Genomic DNA, 21218 nt, shown 5'->3' with positions numbered 1-21218 from the left:
TTAGTCTAATTCATCTCTCAACTTGTAGTACTTAGTATTGACCTGTAGGTGTCACTGTGATACACATTCTATTAGTCTAATTCTTCTCTCAACTTGTAGTACTTACTACTGACCTGTAGGTGTCCCTGTGATACACATTATATTAGTCTAATTCTTCTCTCAACTTGTAGTACTTACTATTGACCTGTAGGTGTCCCTGTGATACACATTCTATTAGTCTAATTCTTCTCTCAACTTGTAGTACTTACTATTGACCTGTAGGTGTCACTGTGATACACATTCTATTAGTCTAATTCTTCTCTCAACTTGTAGTACTTACTATTGACCTGTAGGTGTCACTGTGATACACATTATATTAGTCTAATTCTTCTCTCAACTTGTAGTACTTACTATTGACCTGTAGGTGTCCCTGTGATACACATTATATTAGTCTAATTCTTCTCTCAACTTGTAGTACTTACTAATTGACCTGTAGGTGTCCTGTGATACCACATTCTATAGTCTAAATTCTTCTCTCAACTTGTAGTACTTACTATTGACCTGTAGGTGTCACTGTGATTACACATTCTATTAGTCTAATTTCTTCTCTCAACTTGTAGTACTTACTATTGACCTGTAGGTGTCACTGTGATACACATTATATTAGTCTAATTCTTCTCTCAACTTGTAGTACTTACTATTGACCTGTAGGTGTCACTGTGATACACATTATATTAGTCTAATTCTTCTCTCAACTTGTAGTACTTACTATTGACCTGTAGGTGTCACTGTGATACACATTATATTAGTCTAATTCTTCTCTCAACTTGTAGTACTTACTATTGACCTGTAGGTGTCACTGTGATACACATTCTATTAGTCTAATTCTTCTCTCAACTTGTAGTACTTCTATTGACCTGTAGGTGTCACTGTGAACATTATATTAGCTAATTCTTCTCAACTTGTAGTACTTACTATTGACCTGTAGGTGTCCTGTGATACACATTATATTAGTCCTAATTCTTCTCTCAATTGTAGTACTGACTATTGACCTGTAGGTTGTCCCTGTGATAACACATTCTATTAGTCTAATTCTTCTCTCAACTTGTAGTACTTACTATTGACCTGTAGGTGTCCCTGTGATACACATTATATTAGTCTAATTCTTCTCTCAACTTGTAGTACTTACTATTGACCTGTAGGTGTCCCTGTGATACACATTCTATTAGTCTAATTCTTCTCTCAACTTGTAGTACTTACTATTGACCTGTAGGTGTCACTGTGATACACATTATATTAGTCTAATTCTTCTCTCAACTTGTAGTACTTACTATTGACCTGTAGGTGTCCCTGTGATACACATTATAGTAGTCTAATTCTTCTCTCAACTTGTAGTACTTACTATTGGCCTGTAGGTGTCACTATGGTCACATGGAAATGGCTCCTTCCAGTCTAAAGTAACTTGTTCTCTAATGAAAGTTTCTTTTTGGCCAGAGCCAAGTGATTCTCTTTTACAACAACCAGGGGGTGTGGCAACTCCACCCCCACCACGTATACCAGTGGATCGGTCCATCCTCTTCTAAATGTCCCCCCGGGACTCCACAAACTTACCGGGGCCCCACAGATCCTGGCACTGGGCTTGTATTGTCCGGCACTCCCCCTGGTAACAGTAGCCTTGGTCACACGTCTCCCCATTCTGCAGATACACATTTGGGGGGCAATGAGGTGACTCCCCATTACAGTATTCAGGCAGGTCACACACCCCCAGGGGCTCCCGGCACATGGACCCCGACACCTTCAGCTGTGAGAATAGAGAGGGAATAAGACAGGGGGCCCCTATATATATGTGTGTGTGTATATAACTGCCCCTCCCCCACTATATAACTGACCTTACACCCCTCACAGCACTGGTCCCCCGACGAGCACTCGGCACCTCCCCGAAACTGACACAATGTGGCCTCACAGCACTGGTCTGTGCACTCCTATACTGGGCAAAGAGACAGTCACACACTGAGACACAGAGGCAGTCACACATTGAGACACAGAGACAGTCACACACTGACAGACACAGAGCCAGTCACACACTGAGACACAGAGACAGTCACACATTGAGACACAGAGACAGTCACACACAGAGACAGTCACACTCTGAGACACAGAGACAATCACATACTGAGACACAGAGCCAGTCACACATTGAGACACAGAGACAGTCACACACAGAGACAGTTACACATTGAGACACAGAGACAGTCACACATTGAGACACAGAGACAGTCACACACAGAGACAGTCACACTCTGAGACACAGAGACAATCACATACTGAGACACAGAGACAGTCACACATTGAGACACAGAGACAGTCACACATTGAGACACAGAGACAGTCACACACAGAGACAGTCACACTCTGAGACACAGAGACAATCACATACTGAGACACAGAGACAGTCACACACAGAGACACAAAGACAGCCACACACAGAGACAGTCACACATTCAGACACAGAGACAGTCACACACAGAGACACAGAGACAGTCACACACTGACAGACACAGAGACAGTCACACACTGACAGACACAGTCACACATTCAGACACAGAGACAGTTACACACAGAGACACAGAGACAGTCACACACAGAGAGACAGAGACAGATGAGGAGGTTGGTACCTGAGAGAGGCCACAGTCACACTGCTCCCCCTCCTCCACCAGAAAGTTTCCGCACTGGGGTTCCCCAAACAGTCTCTTGGGAGGGGGGACGTTGAAGAGACACATTCCCCCCCCACGCCGCAGACTGAACTCCAGGTCGGTGAAGCTGCAGTTACTGAACTCCAGGCCTGGCAAGAAGCTGCAACAGAGAGAATCAATCACCCCAAAGTGGGAGGAGCCCAAGTTGTGTATTTTACCCTCAGTCTCATAGCGCCCCCTGTTCCTGCCAGAGAGAGAAGAAGTGATCACTTACCCCCCTGAGGGCTCCATGATCCATTTCTTGCCCTTACTCGGTTGCCCACACTTCCTGTCCGTGTCGTGGCTCAGACCCAGGTTGTGGCCCAGTTGGTGCGCCAGGGTGGAAGCCACGCCCAGAATAGTCACCGAGTGGTCCTGCAGCGGGTACAGACTATGTAATAGCCACACTGATACCCCAATATTCCTCTAACCCACCGATAAGTACCAATACTCACCATACTCACACCCCCAGAGTACACCGCGGAGCACATGGAGTTCATTGTTGCCATGCCAACTGAAGAGTTCATAAAGGTGATGCCCCTGCAGGGAAAGAATACCAGTCAGGACCCCCATAACCCCCACTATTCCTGTACTTTTGCGCCTGAACTGCAGGTACCATCCGACATGGCAACCCTGTAATACAACTTGACTAGCCGGACTTGTATGGTCAGGTGCCACCTTGTCCCAGTCTGAACTAGGGAAGCTCCATGGTTTCACCTCCAACATCCTCACTGTACCTCCTGTATGGGAAGGATGATACATGCAACCCCTGGGGCCCATATACATTTCCCCACAAATATGCTGCCTGGGGCCACTCACGTTAGAAGCTGGGCATTGTCATTGGTCACTCGTGGAAGAAGGTTCTTCTCTCTCCAGGAAAGAAAGTGGTAGAGCGTCTCTGCAGGGTTTGTAGTGACATTAATCTGATCCTTTTGGTTCCAAACCTCAACGGAGACCAGGGCCACCCGGACATTGAGAGGTCGGTAAAACTGAGGGTTCAGGAAAAAGGGGAGTTATAACCAGCATGCTTGGAAGTGTAGTGTACTGTCTCCACCCTGTCTTACTGTCTCCATCTTGTCCTACTGTCTCCACCCTGTCCTACTGTCTCCATCTTGCCCTACTGTCTTCATCCTGTCCTACTGTCTCCATCTTGACCTACTGTCTCCATTTTGCCCTACTGTCTCCATCTTGCCCTAGTGTCTCCATCTAGTCCTACTGTCTCCATCTTGTCCTACTGTCTCCATCTTGCTCTAGTGTCTCCATCTAGTCCTACTGTCTCCATCCTGTCCTACTGTCTCCATCTTGCCCTACTGTCTCCATCTTGCTCTAGTGTCTCCATCTTGCTCTAGTGTCTCCATCTTGCTCTAGTGTCTTCATCCTGTCCTACTGTCTCCATCTTGCCCAACAGTCTCCATCTTGTCCTACTGTCTCCATCTTGTCCTACTGTCTCCATTTTGCCATAATATCTCCTTCTTGCCCTACTGACTCCATCTTGCCCTACTGTCTCCATTTGGTCCCTACTGTATTCATCTTGCCCTAATTTCTCCATCCTGTTCTACTGTCTCCATATTGACCTACTGTTTCCATCTTGTCCTACGATCGCCATCTGGTCCCTTCTGTCTCCATATTGTCCTACTGTTTAAATCTTGTCCTACTGTTTCTATCAGTTCCCTTCTGTCTCCATCCAGTGCCTACTGTCTTCATCTGGTCCCTACGGTCTCCATCTGGTCCCTTCTGTCTCCATATTGTCCTACTGTTTAAATCTTGTCCTACTGTTTCTATCAGTTCCCTTCTGTCTCCATCCAGTGCCTACTGTCTTCATCTGGTCCCTACGGTCTCCATCTGGTCCCTACTGTCTCCATCTGGTCCCTACTGTCTCCATCTTGCTATGTCTCCACCTTGCTGTAATGTCTCCATCTTGACCTAATGTATCCATCTAGTCTTACTGTATCAATCCTATCCTACTGTCTCCATCCTATCCTACTGTCTCCATCTTGCCCGACTGCCTCCACCTGGTCCCTACTGTCTCCATCTAGTCCCTACTGTCTCCATCTTGCCCTACTGTCTCCATCTTGTCCTAAAGTCTCCATCTTGTCCTAAAGTCTCTATCTTGTCCTAAAGTCTCCTTCTTGTCCTACTGTCTCCTTCTTGTCCTACTGTCTCCATCTAGTCCCAACTGTCGCCATCTTCTCCTATTGTCCCAATTTTGTCCTATTGTCTCCATCTTGCCCTACTGTCTCCATCATGTCCTACTGTCTCCATCTTGTCCTACTGTCTCCATCTAGTCCCTACTGTCTCCATCTTGCCCTACTGTCTCCATCTTGCCCTACTGTCTCCATCTTGTCCTAAAGTCTCTATCTTGTCTAAAGTCTCCTTCTTGCCCTACTATCTCCATCTGGTCACTACTGTCTCCATCTTGTCCTTCGGTCTCCATCTTGTCTGAAAGTCTCTATCTTGTCCTAAAGTCTCTATCTTGTCCTAAAGTCCCAATTTTGTCCTACTGTCCCCATCTTGCCCTACCATCTCCATCATGTCCTACTGTCTCCATCTTGTCCTACTGTTTCCATCTTGTCCTACTGTTTCCATCTTGTCCTACTGTTTCCATCTTGTCCTACTTTCTCCATCTTGTCCTACTTTCTCCATCTTGTCCTACTCTCTGCATCTTGTCCTAAAGTCTCTATCTTGCTAAAGTCTCCTTATTGCCCTACAGTCTCCATCTAGTCCCTACTGTCTCCATCTTGCTCCACTGTCTCCATATTGACCTACTGTCTCCATATTGCCCTATTATCTCCATCTTGTCCTAAAGTCTCCATCTTACCATATTGTCTCCTTCTTGCCATACTCTCTGCATCTTGCCCTACTCTCTGCATCTTCTCGTAATGTTTCATTTTTGTCCTACTGTCTCCATCTTAATAGAGCTTTGGTTGAACATGCAGTACTTATGAGAAGTCAGAGGGGGCAGTAATGGCAGACAATGTGTATTAGAAGAGATGGCAGTTGGGGCACAGCAGGTTGTTGTATGTGGCATTTATCCTGCTGTGGGGACAAGGGCATTAAACATGGGTCTGGCACTGCATTTACACCGATTAATTTGGTATGTGAATATCACATTGATCTCATGCAGGACAGGTGTTGCCATGATACAACTCTATTACATAATAAAGACACTAAAGGTACTACAGATACTAGGGATAATAAGGATACTATGGGTACTACAGATACTAGGGATAATAAGGATACTATGGGTACTACAGATACTAGGGATAATAAGGATACTATGGGTACTACAGATACTAGGGATAATAAGGATACTATGGGTACTACAGATACTAGGGATAATAAGGACACTATGGGTACTACAGGTATTATGGATAATATGGACAATATATCAGTCACTTACGGCGTCCACCTTGTTGGCGATTTCCAGGATCCGCAGGTGCAGACTCTTCATGTCGCCGCTGAACATCTTGTACTGAGAGAGACACAGTGTTACTCTATGGAAATAGTGACTCCGCCTCCTGCGCCAACTCACTGCCCCCAGCACTCACCTCTGTGTTATCTGCCACCAACACCAACTCCACGTACTTTGCCTCCGTCACGACGTCCCTCTTTATCTGCCAAGGACAAAAGCTGAATATAAGGAGGGGGGCAGGAATGTGAGACCCCACTCTCTGTAATTCTCCTGCTCAGACAGCAGTGCCCAAGGGAAGTCAATATCTTGGGGGTCACATGGTTTTGGGGTCTCACCCTGTGATGAGGTGACAGTTTGAGGCTCTGGGGTGCCTCTGTGCTCCCACATGTTGAGTTCCTGGAGTTCCCCGGGGTCAGACGCACAATGTGTTTGTGGGGTGGGTCTCCGGGGAGCGGCTCAATGCTGTACCCCCTTTCTGGGGACGTCAGGATGATTCCCCTGTGGAGTAACATAGAGAAGAGATAATGTTAGGGTTCCCACCCATAATCCTAGGCCAAGTTAAGGCACCACCTTTACCCACAATGCCCCACTCCTGCCTATGCACCCTTTCATCCCCACATACCGGATTCCTGAGCACAAGCTGATGCTGCTCCAGGGACCCGTCTGACCTTCCAGCTGCCCATGATAGTAACAGTTTTCCTGGGAAAAGAAAATCATGGGGGGGGGGAAGAGACCTCAAGGGGTTAATATTTCTGCATGCTTTCAGATTTCCTGGGGAGTCCCCGACTTTGCAGCTCCCCAATAACCCCCCAAGGCATACAAACTGCCTGCATAGGAAATGACTTGACTCCCACCCAGTAGGACTAATAGAGGGTTAACTTACCACCCTGGGGTCCCGCTGGGTGACATGAGAGCCATTGGGCAAGTAGTAGGTCAGGCTGTGAGATTCCGGAAGCAGGTGTCTGACAAATAACGGAGGGGGGGGTGTTAGTAAATATCATAGCACAGAGGTCAGAGCTGAAATAGACGTGGAATGCACAAAGCACAACAAAGGGTTAACCTTGTCGCAGTCTTGTATCAACTTCAGCTACTGTGTTACTGTCCTAGGAATGTTGTGGGACTCCCCTTAATGTCCAATACATGGAAGTAGCTGTGCAACAGAGACTCAGGAACAGCCCCCATAGACTTTACATGACTTCAGAACCTGCATCTCCAGTGTTTATTAGAGTGTAAGCTGCGTGGGCCAAACGGTTATCCCATCTCACTTCCTGACTCTTGAGGGGGTCGCTGGCTGAATTGTCACATTCTTAATGCCCCGTCCCTTCCCCTTTGCACAACAGCAGGAAACTCAGTATAAGGAGAGTAAATAAAGCAAATCCGCTCAGTGACACCCACCCATCCTGTACTGACCCCCCCCCATAATGCACCAGCCTAGAGACCACCCTGAGCCCCCAGGGGGCAGTACAGAGCTCCTTGTGCCCAGTATATTCTATTATATAACAGATTATAGGGGTATTACAAGGTGACACCTTATTGGCTGATTAATATTATCATAGCCACGCCCACTTCCCTTTCCATGTGGATTATGATGCATTTCAGGTGATTCTCCCATTTAATTAATTGGCCAATTACATCATCATCATCATCTCCAGGTGCCGCTGTCGACCAATTCAAACTCACCTATTCCACTCCAGGTCCAGTTCTACTTGATTCCCATCTATCTCCATGGACATGTGCAGGTCACTGGGGAGGGTCTGATGGGAACAAAGAGGATTATGGGGGTGCATCAGTTGTACAGATCAGCCTCCCAGTGAAGGTGGCCGTGGCTCAAGTTAAATATTTCATCATCTACAGACAGATCTCAATCACATCCGATCCCTGTCTGAGAGGAATGATCCACTGGGGAAGCTGCAGGGAGTAGTTGCACATAGCTGCTCCCCAGTACAGACGATAAATGCAGATTAGTTATTACATCTGCCACTTTTGGGGGGGCAAGGAACCAAAAGAATTTTAATAGAAACACCCCCCACACACAAAAACACTCACAGGGCCCCATATCCCCCAATTCTGCTGAACATTTAGACAACTCTGAGAGTTTCCCTTTAAATCCTGTCACTGGCAGATAAATCAATGAGCACAATGGGATCCGGTCTCTGCTGCCAAATCTCTGCCTTGGGAATTGATCAAGCGGCCACCTTGGTCAGGGAGGGGTTAAAGGCGCAGGATGCAGCAATGGACTCGTTTCTTTTGAAGATCTGGAAGTGTCCGACACTCTCGTCTCACCCCCATCCCTCTCCTTCAGTCAGCACAAAGTGGGGCCCCAGAGTCTTCTCCCCCAACTTCCTTCCATCACAGTCTGAAGAGGAAGTAAAGGATTCCAGCGCTCGACAGCAGACTGACACATGTGGTCCGGCAAGTACATTAACCCCCCCCCCACGAGAGGGACACAGGCGACCTTTACCCTCCAAAACCAGGGAAGCGCCAGTGCAAAGGGGAAATCTGTTGTACTCTGTGCCCATGAAGGAGAGACCTGTGAGGGTTGGGGAGCTCTGTGCCCATGAAGGAGAGACATGTGAGGGTTGGGGAGCTCTGTGCCCATGAAGGAGAGACCTGTGAGGGTTGAGGAGCTCTGTGCCCATGAAGGAGAGACATGTGAGGGTTGGGGAGCTCTGTGCCCATGAAGGAGAGACATGTGAGGGTTGGGGAGCTCTGTGCCCATGAAGGAGAGACCTGTGAGGGTTGGGGAGCTCTGTGCCCATGAAGGAGAGACCTGTGAGGGTTGGGGAGCTCTGTGCCCATGAAGGAGAGACATGTGAGGGTTGGGGAGCTCTGTGCCCATGAAGGAGAGACCTGTGAGGGTTGGGGAGCTCTGTGTCCATGAAGGAGAGACCTGTGAGGGTTGGGGAGCTCTGTGCCCATGAAGGAGAGACATGTGAGGGTTGGGGAGCTCTGTGCCCATGAAGGAGAGACATGTGAGGGTTGGGGAGCTCTGTGCCCATGAAGGAGAGACCTGTGAGGGTTGGGGAGCTCTGTGCCCATGAAGGAGAGACATGTGAGGGTTGGGGAGCTCTGTACCCATGAAGGAGAGACCTGTGAGGGTTGAGGAGCTCTGTGTCCATGAAGGAGAGACCTGTGAGGGTTGGGGAACTCTGTGCCCATGAAGGAGAGACATGTGAGGGTTGGGGAGCTCTGTGCCCATGAAGGAGAGACCTGTGAGGGTTGGGGAGCTCTGTGCCCATGAAGGAGAGACCTGTGAGGGTTGGGGAGCTCTGTGCCCATGAAGGAGAGACTTGTGAGGGTTGGGGAGTTCTGTGCCCATGAAGGAGAGACATGTGAGGGTTGGGGAGCTCTGTGCCCATGAAGGAGAGACCTGTGAGGGTTGGGGAGTTCTGTGCCCATGAAGGAGAGACATGTGAGGGTTGGGGAGCTCTGTGCCCATGAAGGAGAGACCTGTGAGGGTTGGGGAGCTCTGTGCCCATGAAGGAGAGACATGTGAGGGTTGGGGAGCTCTGTGCCCATGAAGGAGAGACCTGTGAGGGTTGGGGAGCTCTGTGCCCATGAAGGAGAGACATGTGAGGGTTGGGGAGCTCTGTACCCATGAAGGAGAGACCTGTGAGGGTTGAGGAGCTCTGTGTCCATGAAGGAGAGACCTGTGAGGGTTGAGGAGCTCTGTGCCCATGAAGGAGAGACCTGTGAGGGTTGGGGAGCTCTGTGCCCATGAAGGAGAGACATGTGAGGGTTGGGGAGCTCTGTGCCCATGAAGGAGAGACCTGTGAGGGTTGGGGAGCTCTGTGTCCATGAAGGAGAGACATGTGAGGGTTGGGGAGCTCTGTGCCCATGAAGGAGAGACATGTGAGGGTTGGGGAGCTCTGTGCCCATGAAGAAGAGACATGTGAGGGTTGGGGAGCTCTGTGCCCATGAAGGAGAGACATGTGAGGGTTGGGGAGCTCTGTGCCCATGAAGGAGAGACATCTGAGGGTTGGGGAGCTCTGTACCCATGAAGGAGAGACCTGTGAGGGTTGGGGAGCTCTGTGCCCATGAAGGAGAGACCTGTGAGGGTTGGGGAGCTCTGTGCCCATGAAGGAGAGACATGTGAGGGTTGGGGAGCTCTGTGCCCATGAAGGAGAGACATGTGAGGGTTGGGGAGCTCTGTGCCCATAAAGGAGAGACCTGTGAGGGTTGGGGAGCTCTGTGCCCATAAAGGAGAGACATGTGAGGGTTGGGGAGCTCTGTGCCCATGAATGAGAGACCTGTGAGGGTTGGGGGGCTCTGTGCCCATAAAGGAGAAACATGTGAGGGTTGGGGGGCTCTGTGCCCATAAAGGAGAGACATGTGAGGGTTGGGGGGCTCTGTGCCCATAAAGGAGAGACATGTGAGGGTTGGGACTCGTCATGGTTGGGGGGCTCTGCCCAGATCAAGAAGTAACAGTTTGGTATTTTGGGCGTCTGGATCAAATCTCTAAGGGTGGTGGCACACGTATCGTTCTGGGAGGTGTATTATTTTGTTCCAAGCAGAGAAGGCAATAATGGGGGGGACAAATAATCTACAGGAGCAGGCGCTAAACATTAAGAAATCGGAAGCCAAAAGTGTATGAAACTTGTAACAACCCCCCTCCACCCAGAACCCAGTGTCACTGCCAGACACACCCCTTCCTCCCCAAATCATTGTTCTTCGTTGCCAGAGGAAGGGCCCCTCCCTATGAAGTCACAGGGCCCCTGACATGTCTGTAAAGTCCCTGATGGTGGGCCGGAAATGGCTCAATTCTTCCAGGGAATCGGAATGCTGGAAGCCCTTGCGGGATGATGTAATGCCTGGAAGATGGAGTTCTCATGACACAAAGGGTTAATCAGTCACTCAGGGCACCTGTTGCCCCGTGGTACTGCCAGGAGCAGAGGGTTAATATGACAATTTACAATTGCTGGCACTTTATTCCTCATTGGTTAATCAGGGGGGATGCCCACTGGGTACTGGCAATACAAATACATAGCTAGGATAGTGCCAGCGCTAAATCACCCCAATACCCTGAATTATGTGCACAAGGGGCCAGATATGCAAAGTACAACAGGGGACACCTTCTTATTCGGGTCACCCCCACCCTGGGCACTACCATTTCCCATAGAGATACAGAGTATCACAGTGAACAATACACAAGGCTGGCGCATACCATTATACCGGGCAGAGTAGGTACCTTACCCGCATTACGTCCTGCAGACTCAGCCTGTGCCCCCTCCGGTGCAGCTCTGGGGTCACTTCCCAGGACAAGATTCCGTCAGGTTGAACTGCAACTTGAACAAAAGGGGCAACTTGGTTATGTGGGTTATTATTGTCTTATTTATATAGTGCTGACATATTGAGCAATTAGACCCCACCCCCTTTTTTTCTCTTTCCTATTCCTAATAGACTGTAAGTTCTTCGGGACAGGGACCTCATCCCAAACATGTATTGGAAGAGTTAAGCACTAAGCAGAGATTTATCTATTTTTACTGTAATAACTGTGTCCCTGTTAGTGTTTATGGCACATCACTGTGTACACTTCTGTCATATACACACTGACATTATATGGGATATTTATATTATATTATATGTAAGATTCAATGGGCAATTCCTCAGGTCACTGTTTCATTCATTCATATAGATCAATAGAGTCCCCCCCCCCAGCAATTGTCTGTTTATCCTTTAATAAATAAATAAATATATGTATAACTTTATTTGTATAGTGTTAAGGAGCCGAGTGCTGTACAGTGCATGAAAATACAATATATTTATACATATAAAAGTATACACAGGGAATACAAATCACATAATAAATATATACAGAATCATATCAGGACAAGGAGCTTAAGTGCTATGTGCTAAGAGACATAGTGGGAAGGAGGTCCCTGCCCCGTAGAGCTTACAGTCTAAGTGGATGGGAGGCTGACATACAGGTACAAATTGGAGATAAAAAGTGCACAAGGTAAGGAATAGTCAGTAGGGACAGGACTAGGCTAATGTTCTAGTGATCCAGAAGGTAGACTTAGTTTTTTCTTGAAGAGAAGAGAGAGGATTCATAACAGAGGAATACAGGGATGGAATTCCAGAAGGAAGAGCAGCAAGATAGAAGGTTTAACATGAGAGGAGACAGTGGATGTGGATGGTGTGAAGAGAAGTGACTCAGAGGAGCAGAGGAGAGGACCAGGAACGTATAGTGAGACAAGAGAAGAAATGTAGTGAGGAGCAGAGGAGTGAAGGGATTTGAATGTCAGTAGAAGGAGTTTATATGTTATCCTTTGCTTAACAGGCAGTCATGCTAAGGATTTTAGTTGGGTTTGAGCAGGTTCCCTTTTAGGAGAGATCAGAAGGATCCTGGTAGCAGAGTTTAAGATTGATTGGAGGGGAGAAAGATGGGAGTCAGGAAAACCAGTAAGGAGGAGATTGCAATAGTCTAAATGGGATAAGATAAGGGCACGGATTGGTTTTTTGGCTGTTGTTTGTGAAAGAAACGGGCGTATCTTGGCTATATTGTGGAGTAAGAAGTGACAGGTTTTGGCATTATTATTAATATGGTTAGAGAAGGAGAGGGACTGGTCAAAGATGATCCCAACAGTGTGCCGAGTTAACCGGGTTAATAGTCATGCCATCAATAGTAATGGTGAGAAGAAGAGAAGGGCTCAGTTTGGGTGGAAAGACCATGAGCTCAGTCTTGGCCAAGTTGATCTTGAGGTGGCGTTGGTTCATCCAGGTAGAGATAGTTACTAAGCAGTCTGCTATCTGGGTTTGAACATCAGAGGTTAGTGAGGGAGTGTCTAAATATATCTGAATGTCATTGGCATAGAGGTGATATTTAAAGGGATACTGTCATGGGAAGAAAATTGTTTTTCAAAACATGAAGGAGAGACCCGTGAGGGTTGGGAGCTCTGTGCCCATGAAGGAGAGACATGTGAGGGTTGAGGAGCTCTGTGCCCATGAAGGAGAGATCTGTGAGGGTTGGGGAGCTCTGTGCCCATGAAGGAGAGACCTGTGAGGGTTGGGGAGCTCTGTGCCCATGAAGGAGAGATCTGTGAGGGTTGGGGAGCTCTGTACCCATGAAGGAGAGACATGTGAGGGTTGGGGAGTTCTGTGCCCATGAAGGAGAGACCTGTGAGGGTTGAGGAGCTCTGTGCCCATGAAGGTGAGACATGTGAGGGTTGGGGAGCTCTGTGCCCATGAAGGAGAGATCTGTGAGGGTTGGGGAGCTCTGTACCCATGAAGGAGAGACCTGTGAGGGTTGGGGAGCTCTGTGCCCATGAAGGAGAGACCTGTGAGGGTTGGGGAGTTCTGTGCCCATGAAGGAGAGACCTGTGAGGGTTGAGGAGCTCTGTGCCCATGAAGGTGAGACATGTGAGGGTTGGGGAGCTCTGTGCCCATGAAGGTGAGACATGTGAGGGTTGAGGAGCTCTGTGCCCATGAAGGTGAGACATGTGAGGGTTGAGGAGCTCTGTGCCCATGAAGGAGAGACATGTGAGGGTTGGGGAGCTCTGTGCCCATGAAGGTGAGACATGTGAGGGTTGAGGAGCTCTGTGCCCATGAAGGAGAGACATGTGAGGGTTGAGGAGCTCTGTGCCCATGAAGGTGAGACATGTGAGGGTTGAGGAGCTCTGTGCCCATGAAGGAGAGACATGTGAGGGTTGGGGAGCTCTGTGCCCATGAAGGAGAGATCTGTGAGGGTTGGGGAGCTCTGTGCCCATGAAGGAGAGACCTGTGAGGGTTGAGGAGTTCTGTGCCCATGAAGGAGAGACATGTGAGGGTTGAGGAGCTCTGTACCCATGAAGGAGAGACATGTGAGGGTTGGGGAGCTCTGTGCCCATGAAGGAGAGACCTGTGAGGGTTGAGGAGCTCTGTGCCCATGAAGGAGAGACACGTGAGGGTTGGGGGGGGGTCTGTGCCCATGAAGGAGAGACATGTGACCTATGTATTTGGACAGGAACATTCCATTCCCCACAGACTCAGGGGTAAAAGTCAAGTGAGATGCCTGTGCCCATGATTAATACACAAATACAGGCAGAGCCCAATAAGTCGGTGCTGCTGTGGCACTGAAGGGGTTACATATGTTTTTGGTGGAGCATCTCCCCCCCTTCCATGTTTATCCCAAAATCAGCCCCCAGTAATGCTGCAAGGGGCAGACAGCCAACGTGGTCCCACCCTGTGCTGATACTTAATAAAGGAAACAATTCGGAGACCCCACACCCCACACCTGCCCCAGACCCCCACCCTCACCCTGACATTTACAAGGCGCACCCACCCACCCATGTCCCATTCTTGTCTCAACTCAACACCCACCCGGCACCTCCTGGTCACACTCCGGCCCCAAAACAACATTCCAAGCAGCTGAGATCGACCCTCCCTAGGGACCCCCAAATGTCTGCGCTACTCCTGCTAAACAGAGAAGTACCAGGAGATTGTACCGCTCACTCCTCCAGCTTCTGTGCAACTACAACTCCCTGCACTTCCGAGGTCTTGTGGCCGGGGGGGGGGTGATGTATGTACAAAATCTGCCCAACATTATTTCTGCCCAAACAGCCCCCAAACTCCCTGCACCCAGAAACCAACAACAGCAGGAGGAATCCATTCCCTTTATTCCCTCCAGTCCAGGTGTCAATCATTGGGTTTTATCCCAGGTTTTACTTCCAAGTTGTGTGTGAGGCTGGGCTCAAGAGCTTGCAGTCAAATGCCCCAGTAAAATATTTATATATTGGTTATATACCAGTGGTTTCTTAAAGACCTCAAATATCAGGTCATGAGCAGGGATCAGCCTTCCGGCAGAGCTGGTAATATAATGTGAGTTCTTTCCAAAGGCCACATCCCTAAGCAAATACACTGACTACACCATAAACACACGCTCTGGTCCATATGTCTGGGACCGCCCTCTGCTCACTCCCATAATGCAACAGAGTCTGAGGGAAAGCAGTATGGCAGCTCCCGCACTGTGTGTTCATACAAAGCTACAGAGAAGGGATGGGGGGTATCTGCAGCCTCCCCCCAATACACAGCAGGTTACTGACTGGCCCAGCACAGGGATCAAGTGGATCATATTTAACCTGTTCATGGCTGAAGGTAAATCAATGAGCAGCAGTCACACCCCTATACTCACATTGTACCCACATGAACCTCAGGGACGGGGTTGTGAGACTCCCAAAAACTTAGCCATACAGCTTTAACATACGGCTCTAACATACGGCTCTAACATACGGCTCTAACATACGGCTCTAACATACGGCTCTAACATACGGCTCTAACATACGGCTCTAACATACGGCTCTAACATACGGCTCTAACATACGGCTCTAACATACAACTCTAACATACAACTCTAACATACAACTCTAACATACAACTCTAACATACGGCTCTAACATACGGCTCTAACATACGGCTCTAACATACGGCTCTAACATACGGCTCTAACATACGGCTCTAACATACGGCTCTAACATACAGCTCTAACATACAGCTCTAACATACAGCTCTAACATACGACTCTAACACTTTCATACAATGTGCCCTGTGTGTGCAACTGGGATTCCAGGAGTGTGTGTGAGACACTGTGTCACCCTGGGGCCACACCCCCCATGTAAAGGGCTACACACACACACACATATATATATATATATATATATATACCTTCATTGTTGTCTCTTCCTGAATCCCTCAGTTCTGTGTCCTGTTCCCCTCCCCCTACACAAACAGTACAGGAGAATATTCACCCCGCTGATACCCCCTACACACACAGTACAGGAGAATATTCACCCCACTGATACCCCCCTACACACACAGTACAGGAGAATATTCACCCCCTTGATACCCCCTACACACACAGTACAGGAGAATATTCACCCCACTGATACCCCCTACACACACAGTACAGGAGAATATTCACCCCACTGATACCCCCTACACACACAGTACAGGAGAATATTCACCCCCTTGATACCCCCTACACACACAGTACAGGAGAATATTCACCCCACTGATACCCCCTACACACACAGTACAGGAGAATATTCACCCCACTGATACCCCCTACACACACAGTACAGGAGAATATTCACCCCACTGATACCCCCTACACACACAGTACAGGAGAATATTCACCCCACTGATACCCCCTACACACACACAGTACAGGAGAATATTCACCCACTGATACCCCCTACACACACAGTACTGGAGAATATTCACCCCACTGATACCCCCTACACACACACAGTACTGGAGAATATTCACCCCACTGATACCCCCTACACACACAGTACAGGAGAATATTCACCCCACTGATACCCCCTACACACACAGTACAGGAGAATATTCACCCCACTGATACCCCCTACACACACAGTACAGGAGAATATTCACCCCACTGATACCCCCTACACACACAGTACTGGAGAATATTCACCCCACTGATACCCCCTACAAACACACAGTACAGGAGAATATTCACCCCACTGATACCCCCTACACCACACAGTACAGGAGAATATTCACCCCACTGATACCCCCTACACACACAGTACAGGAGAATATTCACCCCACTGATACCCCCTACACACACAGTACAGGAGAATATTCACCCCACTGATACCCCCTACACACACAGTACAGGAGAAATTCACCCCACTGATACCCCCTACACACACAGTACAGGAGAATATTCACCCCACTGATACCCCCTACACACACAGTACAGGAGAATATACACCCCACTGATACCCCCTACACACACTACAGGAGAATATACACCCCACTGATACCCCCTACACACACAGTACAGGAGAATATTCACCCCACTGATACCCCCTACACACACAGTACTGGAGAATATTCACCCCACTGATACCCCCTACACACACAGTACAGGAGAATATTCACCCCACTGATACCCCCTACACACACAGTACTGGAGAATATTCACCCCACTGATACCCCCTACAAACACACAGTACAGGAGAATATTCACCCCACTGATACCCCCTACACACACAGTACAGGAGAATATTCACCCCCTTGATACCCTCTACACACACAGTACAGGAGAATATTCACCCCACTGATACCCCCTACACACACAGTACTGGAGAATATTCACCCCACTGATACCCCCTACAAACACACAGTACAGGAGAATATTCACCCCACTGATACCCCCTACACACACAGTACAGGAGAATATTCACCCCACTGATACCCCCTACACACACAGTACTGGAGAATATTCACCCCCTTGATACCCCCTACACACACAGTACAGGAGAATATTCACCCCACTGATACCCCCTACACACACAGTACAGGAGAATATTCACCCCACTGATACCCCTACACACACAGTACTGGAGAATATTCACCCCACTGATACCCCCTACACACACAGTACTGGAGAATATTCACCAGGGTCACTGACCTTAGTAACCTGGGGAATTCTATGTTTTAATCTAGAAAGAAAAAACATAATAGGAAAAAATTGAAAAAGAAAAAAAGAAGACCAACGGCAATTTATAATTGTAACACACTCAAGGTAAATTCTGCCCACATTAATACGGTTTCCTAAAAGGGGTTGTTCACCTTCCAAACACTTTTTTCAGTTTTCAGATAGTTCTGACTCTTTTCAATTACTTTCCATTATTTATTTTTTTACTTGTTTTCCAAAGCTTAATTTTTAAAGTCTGGAGTCTCTGGGGTTTGAGTCTGACAGCTCAGAAATTCAGGTGCAGCTGATGTTACAATTTTACATTTACTGTACTTGATACAATGAGTTGATACAATGAGTTGAGACAATGAGTTGATACAATGAGTTGAGACAATTAGTTGATACAATGAGTTGACCCATTGAGTTGATCCATTTCTCAGCAATATTACTGGAGTAGTAGTAACTATTGTATCAAATCTAAGAGCTGTCTGTAAGTGTAAGGGCACCTGGAGATTCCTCACGAGGCATTCCTCACGAGGCAGGCATTTTTCATTGAAGCCGGCGGAAGACACGGGGAAGAAATTCGGGGAGATTAGTTGCGCCAAAGAAGAGGCGATTAGTTGCCGTACGACTAGATCTCCCCGACTCTCCAGGTGTGCCTTAACCTAATGAAACTCAGGGATTCTGCTCAGCAGGGACAAAGATAAGATAAGAAACGTATAAACTTAGAACAGTTTACAGGGTCGGCGACCCCCACCCCCCAGATCTGCTTCAGAAGGTGAAAAATGATACTTTACAGTTCAATATTCGAAAAACAGTGACACATAGAAAATAGAAAGTAATTGAAAAAAAGTATTTATTTCTGGTGATCTATCTGAAAGCAACTAGTTGTTTGAAGGTGAACAACCCTTTAATGCACATGAGAGAAGCCAGAAGGTTGGGGGGTCTGTAAGGTGACACTGTGGTGGACACAAGAGCTAGCAATCTAGTCGGTTTTCATGTGGCTCACTGACATGGGGGCCTAGAGTATTTACACACAGTGGAGTGAGGGTGTTAGTGAGCAGTGTTAGTGAGAGGTGTTAGTGAGCAGCGGTGTTAGTGAGCAGCCTTGTTAGTAAGCAGCCTTGTTAGTGAGCAGCCTTGTTAGTGAGCAGCCTTGTTAGTGAGCAGCCTTGTTAGTGAGCAGCGGTGTTAGTGAGCAGCGGTGTTAGTGAGCAGCGGTGTTAGTGAGCAGTGGTGTTAGTGAGCAGTGCATTCCTCAGCTAAATCCAGTCAAGCTCTGGGGATATAAATACACAGTGGAGTCTCTGTCCTGTCCTGAGTCCCCCCTATCTGGGGCAGGAGCCGGCACAGTGTAATATTGAGTGAGTGTGAGTGTGGGCTCATTTATACCAATAAAACAAACTTACACTCGCACACCCTGGCCGTCCAAAAATAAACGAATCCCAGGTGCTCAATTATAGAGGAATTGGACAACCTCAAAAGCAGCGTAGACACAGAACACACATTTATACCAACACACACACATACAACATACACACATACATACATATAACACAGACACACACACACAACATACACAAAAGATACACACAACATACCCCCTGTAGTACAACTGATCAGGACACTGGAGTATCACACGAGACTATTAGTGACACACAAAGTACATTTCCAGGGGAAAAAACACAAAACATATAAAAGTCCCAATGTCACGTGGGGGGAAAACTGTCAGTTACTGAGAGAAGTAGAAAAAGGCAGAAGTAATGGGAGAGACTGTGGTACATATAGGGGTGTAATAATATAGGGGTGTAATAATATAGGGGTGTAATAATATAGGGGTGTAATAACATAGGGGTGTAATAACATAGGGGTGTAATAATATAGGGGTGTAATAATATAGGGGTGTAATACACAGGAGGGACAGTGAGACACAGATTACAGGGGAGACAGGGGTACAGACAATTAGGGGGTGACACATAAATGGGGGAGGGGACACGTATTGAGGAGACGGAGGAACAGAGAGAAGTAGAAGGGGTCGCGGGTAGGTGGGTCGGCAGAGGGCAGGGCGTTGTGTTCTCACCTCGGTCCAGGCCACAGATCCCCAGGCCGCTCAGGAGCAGCTGCAGCAGCCGGAACAGTCCGAGTCTCATCCCTGTGACTCAGAGGGACCCGACATGGAAACAGCCCGACACTCACTGAGCCCAGGCCGGGACCTGACAGCTTCTGGGAGGGGCATGGGAGGAGCCGGGGCGGGAGGGGCGTGGCTGGGGCTCTGGGATGTGTCAGACGCAGTTATTTCATTAATCCCGCCCCCTACCTGTAGCTCACAGGGCCGAGCCGCCGGGACACAGGTCAGCGCTACAGCTGGAGGCGGGGCGAGACGTCAGGGGGTGTGGCCTCAGTGACAGACAACACGGCAGCCCTGTGTGTCCCTCATGTAGAGCTGGAGGGTCTCTGGGGCAGTAGAAAGATACAGGGAGTAGCGCTCAGGGATTAGAAGCAAATGTGTTGGTGCAGTCGGTAATTCTGAGATGTTCCCTGTGAGGTGTAACTAGTTCTATTGGAGGAATAGCGCGGGAAGGGGCGGGTCCTACACCGGCAACACTATTTAGCCTCCCCCGCATTTCTATTGGCTGAGGAGTAGAAACACCTGTAACTTGCTACACTGTATCAGCCTGTCCCAATGCTGCAAGGACTGGCCAATCAGGGCGCCAGACCAGGTCACATGGTACAGATGCTGAACCTTCACTGAGCCCCTGGGGCTAAAGGGAGAATATAGGCGGGGCCATGACGTCTCCTTTCATATTAATTATCATTTGACTTCTGTCTCACTGGCTCTGAGTCTGTGTATTTATCCACTGGCCCATTAGACTCAGCTGCTTGTCACCAGCAGGACCAGCCTTATACATCACTTCAGTCCCTGCCCCAGTGAGCTTACAATCTAATGTCCCTATCACATTCCCATCAGCCCCTGCCCTATTGAGTTTACAATCTAATGTCCCTATCACATTCTCATCAGGCCCTGCCCCAGTGATCTTACAATCTTAGGTCCCTATCACATTCCCATCAGTCCCTGCCCTATTGAGTTTACAATCTAATGTCCCTATCACATTCTCATCAGTCCCTGCCCCAGTGATCTTACAATCTTAGGTCCCTATCACATTCCTATCAGGCCCTGCCCCAGTGATCTTACAATCTAATGTCCCTATCACATTCTCAACAGTCCCTGACCCAGTGAGCTTACAATCTAAGGTCCCTATCACATTCCCATCAGTCCCTGCCCCAGTGAGCTTACAACCTAAGGTCCCTATCACATTCCCATCAGTCCCTGCCCCAGTGAGCTTACAATCTAATGTCCCTATCACATTCTCAACAGTCCCTGACCCAGTGAGCTTACTGTCTTACAATCTAATGTCCCTATCACATTCCCATCAGTCCCTGACCCAGTGAGCTTACAATCTAAAGTCCATATCACATTCTGATCAGTTCCTGTCCCAGTGAGCTTACAATCTAAAGTCCCTATCACATTCTAATCAGTCCCTGTCCCAGTGAGCTCACAATCTAAAGTCCATATCACATTCTAATCAGTCCCTGTCCCAGTGAGCTCACAATCTAAAACCAATTCACATTCTGATCAGTTCCTGTCCCAGTGAGCTTACAATCTAAATTC

At 48.2% G+C, this 21218-nt stretch overlaps 1 protein-coding gene across 6 annotated transcripts in view; it reads right to left on the bottom strand.

The window, feature by feature from the left end:
• Positions 1-19809, bottom strand: part of adam15.L (ADAM metallopeptidase domain 15 L homeolog) — a 28730-nt gene extending 8921 nt beyond the window's left edge. For 2 of the 6 annotated variants that reach the window (XM_041573845.1, XM_041573848.1), the window contains exons 1-14: positions 19629-19808; positions 11317-11408; positions 7804-7877; positions 7007-7085; positions 6746-6822; positions 6459-6621; positions 6260-6325; positions 6112-6183; positions 3531-3700; positions 3167-3251; positions 2947-3086; positions 2655-2832; positions 1869-1961; positions 1591-1780 (exon numbers count right to left, since the gene is read on the bottom strand). In XM_041573845.1, coding sequence (XP_041429779.1) covers positions 1591-1780; positions 1869-1961; positions 2655-2832; positions 2947-3086; positions 3167-3251; positions 3531-3700; positions 6112-6183; positions 6260-6325; positions 6459-6621; positions 6746-6822; positions 7007-7085; positions 7804-7877; positions 11317-11408; positions 19629-19698 — 1549 coding nt within the window. In that variant the 5' untranslated portion in view covers positions 19699-19808. Of the gene's footprint in view, positions 1-1590; positions 1781-1868; positions 1962-2654; positions 2833-2946; positions 3087-3166; positions 3252-3530; positions 3701-6111; positions 6184-6259; positions 6326-6458; positions 6622-6745; positions 6823-7006; positions 7086-7803; positions 7878-11316; positions 11409-19628 lie in introns of all 6 variants that reach the window. The other 4 variants (XM_041573846.1, XM_041573850.1, XM_041573847.1 and 1 more) reach the window with 3 other exon arrangements.
• Between the last annotated feature and the right edge of the window lie 1409 nt (positions 19810-21218).

The sequence above is a fragment of the Xenopus laevis genome, chromosome 8L (genome assembly GCF_017654675.1).
Source record: "Xenopus laevis strain J_2021 chromosome 8L, Xenopus_laevis_v10.1, whole genome shotgun sequence".
NCBI classification, from domain to species: Eukaryota; Metazoa; Chordata; class Amphibia; order Anura; family Pipidae; genus Xenopus; species Xenopus laevis.
This window is presented reverse-complemented; position numbering and strand designations above follow the sequence as displayed.